Source organism: Gossypium hirsutum, chromosome A02, assembly GCF_007990345.1.
Source record: "Gossypium hirsutum isolate 1008001.06 chromosome A02, Gossypium_hirsutum_v2.1, whole genome shotgun sequence".
NCBI lineage: Eukaryota > Viridiplantae > Streptophyta > Magnoliopsida > Malvales > Malvaceae > Gossypium > Gossypium hirsutum.
In genome coordinates, this window is record NC_053425.1 from 17,343,578 (window position 1) to 17,346,677 (window position 3,100).

Here is a 3,100-nt window from a genome sequence, read left to right on the forward strand (position 1 = left end):
GGTACTTGTTAGGGCAACTTACAAAGAGAAAATCCCACATCTTTCAAAAAAAAAAACCATCAGGAAAGGAATCACAGAACTAAACATCGAATTCTTCCGAGCAAAGACACATCTAACATGTTCGGAATTCAAATCCTAGCAACACCTTTTCTCACCAACCTGTAGCTTAAATTTTGAAAAAAAAAAAATAAAGTAATGCAACAAGAGTCCATCGGCCATTTATATTTTAGATGATTTATCAACAGAAATGTTGTTATAAATGCAAGCTTTATCAATGCCACTCATAGAAGATGAAATTATTCAAGTTCCAGCTTCTAGAATAGAGTATCCTCGGGCCGTGACTAGTTTAAGCTAGCAAGTTACTTCTCACATGAATTTACTCACTATGCTATAATATCAGTGTTCACACTAACAAATTACCAAGTAAAATTGAAAAAGCACTGGCTATCCCATTAATTAGCTAGTAACAGTAGATTGGTTCCATAAATATTGCTCCTACGGTCATACCCTCGTAAGCCTACAACCCTACAAGTTGAACCAAAAAGAAAAAGTCTACAACCCTACAAAATTAACAAGCTGCAAGCATGCAGTGAACAAATTGGTCATACCCTAATAAGCCGGACAAGCATAAGATGTTACAGATTATGTGAATTTCTCTACTTCACTATACACAACCAAGATATAACATAACCTTGTAATACATCCAAGCTTCTTCTCATCCTCAACTGTGCTGTTTTTGTGATATTCACAAATCTGGGTGTCTCAGTTTGAGCATTATGACAACGAACATAAGGAACCTCAGTTCCTCCAGCTTGAGTTTACCAAATTGATTGCCTAATCCCAAGACCGTTACATGTTAAAATAAGGCCTTTGTAACGGTTAAGGTACTCCTGCAGCCAGTGAATTAAAACTTAAGATCTGAACCATCCAGAAGTATAAAAGTAGACATACCTAATTCAAAGTATGATGGAAGTTCTTACAATTATGTCATAGTCATACACATGCAACATCCCCTTCTTATCATACTCACTCCTTTTGACTGGATCGATGAGAACTGGTAAATGAAAGCCAAAACACCCAATGGTTAATTTCAAATTCATTTTCACATGCTTACCAATACCCTTTGTAGTCTGTTTTTTAATCAAATGTTAGCAGTTCAACTATAGTTTCAAGTCTCCAACTATCATTGATCGTATAAACTCAGTTCACCTATTCATTCCATTAGACAAAGCATGATCATAGTTTGCTAGCTACTATCTCGACCATGCATGACTTCAACTCTTCTCTTTAGGCCTCCAAAACCTTCATGTAAACACATAGCTACTAAGTCATGAAGAAATAGCAATGCACAACACCAATAGTGGGGCAACTTTAAACACCAATTATCATAACAAATAAGAACATACTTCCATAAGTAACTGTTATAAATGAGATGACATTGTACCAGCAAATTTTCATAAGAGAAAGATGCTGTGCATCCTTGTTGAAATGCACAAAAATAAAGAAAAAGGATTACCTAAAACAGAAGACGAAGCATGAAATAAGATTTGCAGCCAAGCCCAATAATAACTGCCTAATTTAAAATCCTTGCTCATGAATATGCAATGTGCATACTAGACATAATTATCTTTCAAACCAATCCATATGAAGGATAGGGCATGAAATTGTAAACTGAAAAGCAAAGATCAATCAAGAGCATATTAAAATTAACTAGATGTAACAACTTATAATTTACAATTATCTTATAGCGACCCAAACTCCTCTTTGCTCTAATGCTAATGTTGCTTATCATCCTCATCTGTTTCTCTTTTAGGATAAATTCTTTTTTTAATTTACTTGAACTAGAAATATGATAACATATCAACAAATGAGAGGCAGATGTGGACAAAATCTTTCAAGCGAAAAATAATATGCAAACTGTGGAAGATAAATAGCATAAATTAAATGGTTCCCCTACTCAAAAGATTCAACGAAAAATATAATATTGAAATTATAAAACTAATATAGAAATCCCATATAGAAGAATGAAGTACTACAAAAAAAATAAAAGCCCAAAGAAAAAATTTACTCAAAAATGAAGTAAACACAAGCCGAAAGGAACCGAGAGGGAAAGATAGTTACCCTGGTAAGCCTCATTTATCTCTTGAAATCTTGAAGTGGCGCTATCCCCATCGTCCTTTTGCTTATCAGGATGCCATTTCTGCATAAACAACCTCATACTAATCAATTAAAAAAAAAAAGGAAAATTATGAATACATATATCAATTCAACTTTTGAAGACAAGAAAAAAAAAAGGAAAAACATAACCAGTGCAAGACGGATATAATTGGAGCGAATAGCATCCTCCGTAGCATCGTAATCAACTTCCAATATCTTATAATAATCCTGCATTTACACAAGCAATTCGATAAATCTACAAGTTTCGAGATTTTCTCCTTTTGTTTTCCTTTAAATTTTAAGCGAACGTTTGAATTGAGTTTACCTTGGGCTTGGAAACAAGAGAAAAAAACTCGAAATTGAGGCTAGAATCTTGCTCCGGCTGTTGTGGTTCTTCAGGAAGATCGTCCCAGTCGACCCTCATCGTCGCCGTAAGGCCGAGGTATGAAAAAATAAACGGCCGTCGGCTGCGGCGGTGTATAGGATTGAGAGACTACTACAATTTGTCTACGGAGGAAGGGAAGGGTCGTGGATTCTCGGCCTGCTTGCGTAAAGCGTAAAATGACAACATACAACCGTCCTGATTTTTTTGGCCTCCTTTTTTTCCAGTGTTTTTAAAAACGGGACAAAGCAGGAAGTTTCTAGATATTAAATAAAATCACAAGAATAATATAATATTTTTACATTGTACTTACCTAAATTTCGTAATTGGATATATTTTGATTTTTGAATTTGAATTTTGTTAAAATTTACTGATATAATTAACACTTTTGGATTATAATTGGATTAGTCAATCAATCCGATTGAATTAAGTTTATCAATATATTGGTTTAAATAAAGAAAATTGAACAGAGTGAATCAAGAACTGCTTCAAACTAGTAAAATCTAAAAACGGGGACAAAAACTAATGATTGAGCATGTTGAACTAATTTAATATTTTTTA

At 33.9% G+C, this 3,100-nt stretch overlaps 1 protein-coding gene across 1 annotated transcript; it reads right to left on the reverse strand.

Moving 5' to 3' along the window:
* Positions 1-429: 429 nt before the first annotated feature.
* LOC107951140 (dnaJ homolog subfamily B member 6-A) lies at positions 430-2,823 on the reverse strand. Its single transcript, XM_016886074.2, has 5 exons — positions 2,483-2,823; positions 2,308-2,385; positions 2,122-2,200; positions 981-1,054; positions 430-890 (listed from the first exon to the last, which is right to left on the reverse strand). Exons 1-5 carry the CDS (start codon positions 2,579-2,581, stop codon positions 819-821), a joined length of 402 nt encoding a protein of 133 aa, XP_016741563.1. The 5' UTR covers positions 2,582-2,823; the 3' UTR covers positions 430-818.
* Positions 2,824-3,100: the final 277 nt, after the last annotated feature.

Coding starts and splice junctions, on each gene's coding strand:
- LOC107951140 (XM_016886074.2), bottom strand. CDS start 2,581: ATGAGGGTCGACTGGGACGATCTTCCTGAAGAACCACAACAGCCGGAG. Junction 2,386..2,482: donor CTCTTGTTTCCAAGCCCAAG/GTAAACTCAATT, acceptor GTGTAAATGCAG/GATTATTATAAGATATTGGA. Junction 2,201..2,307: donor ATTATATCCGTCTTGCACTG/GTTATGTTTTTC, acceptor TTGTTTATGCAG/AAATGGCATCCTGATAAGCA.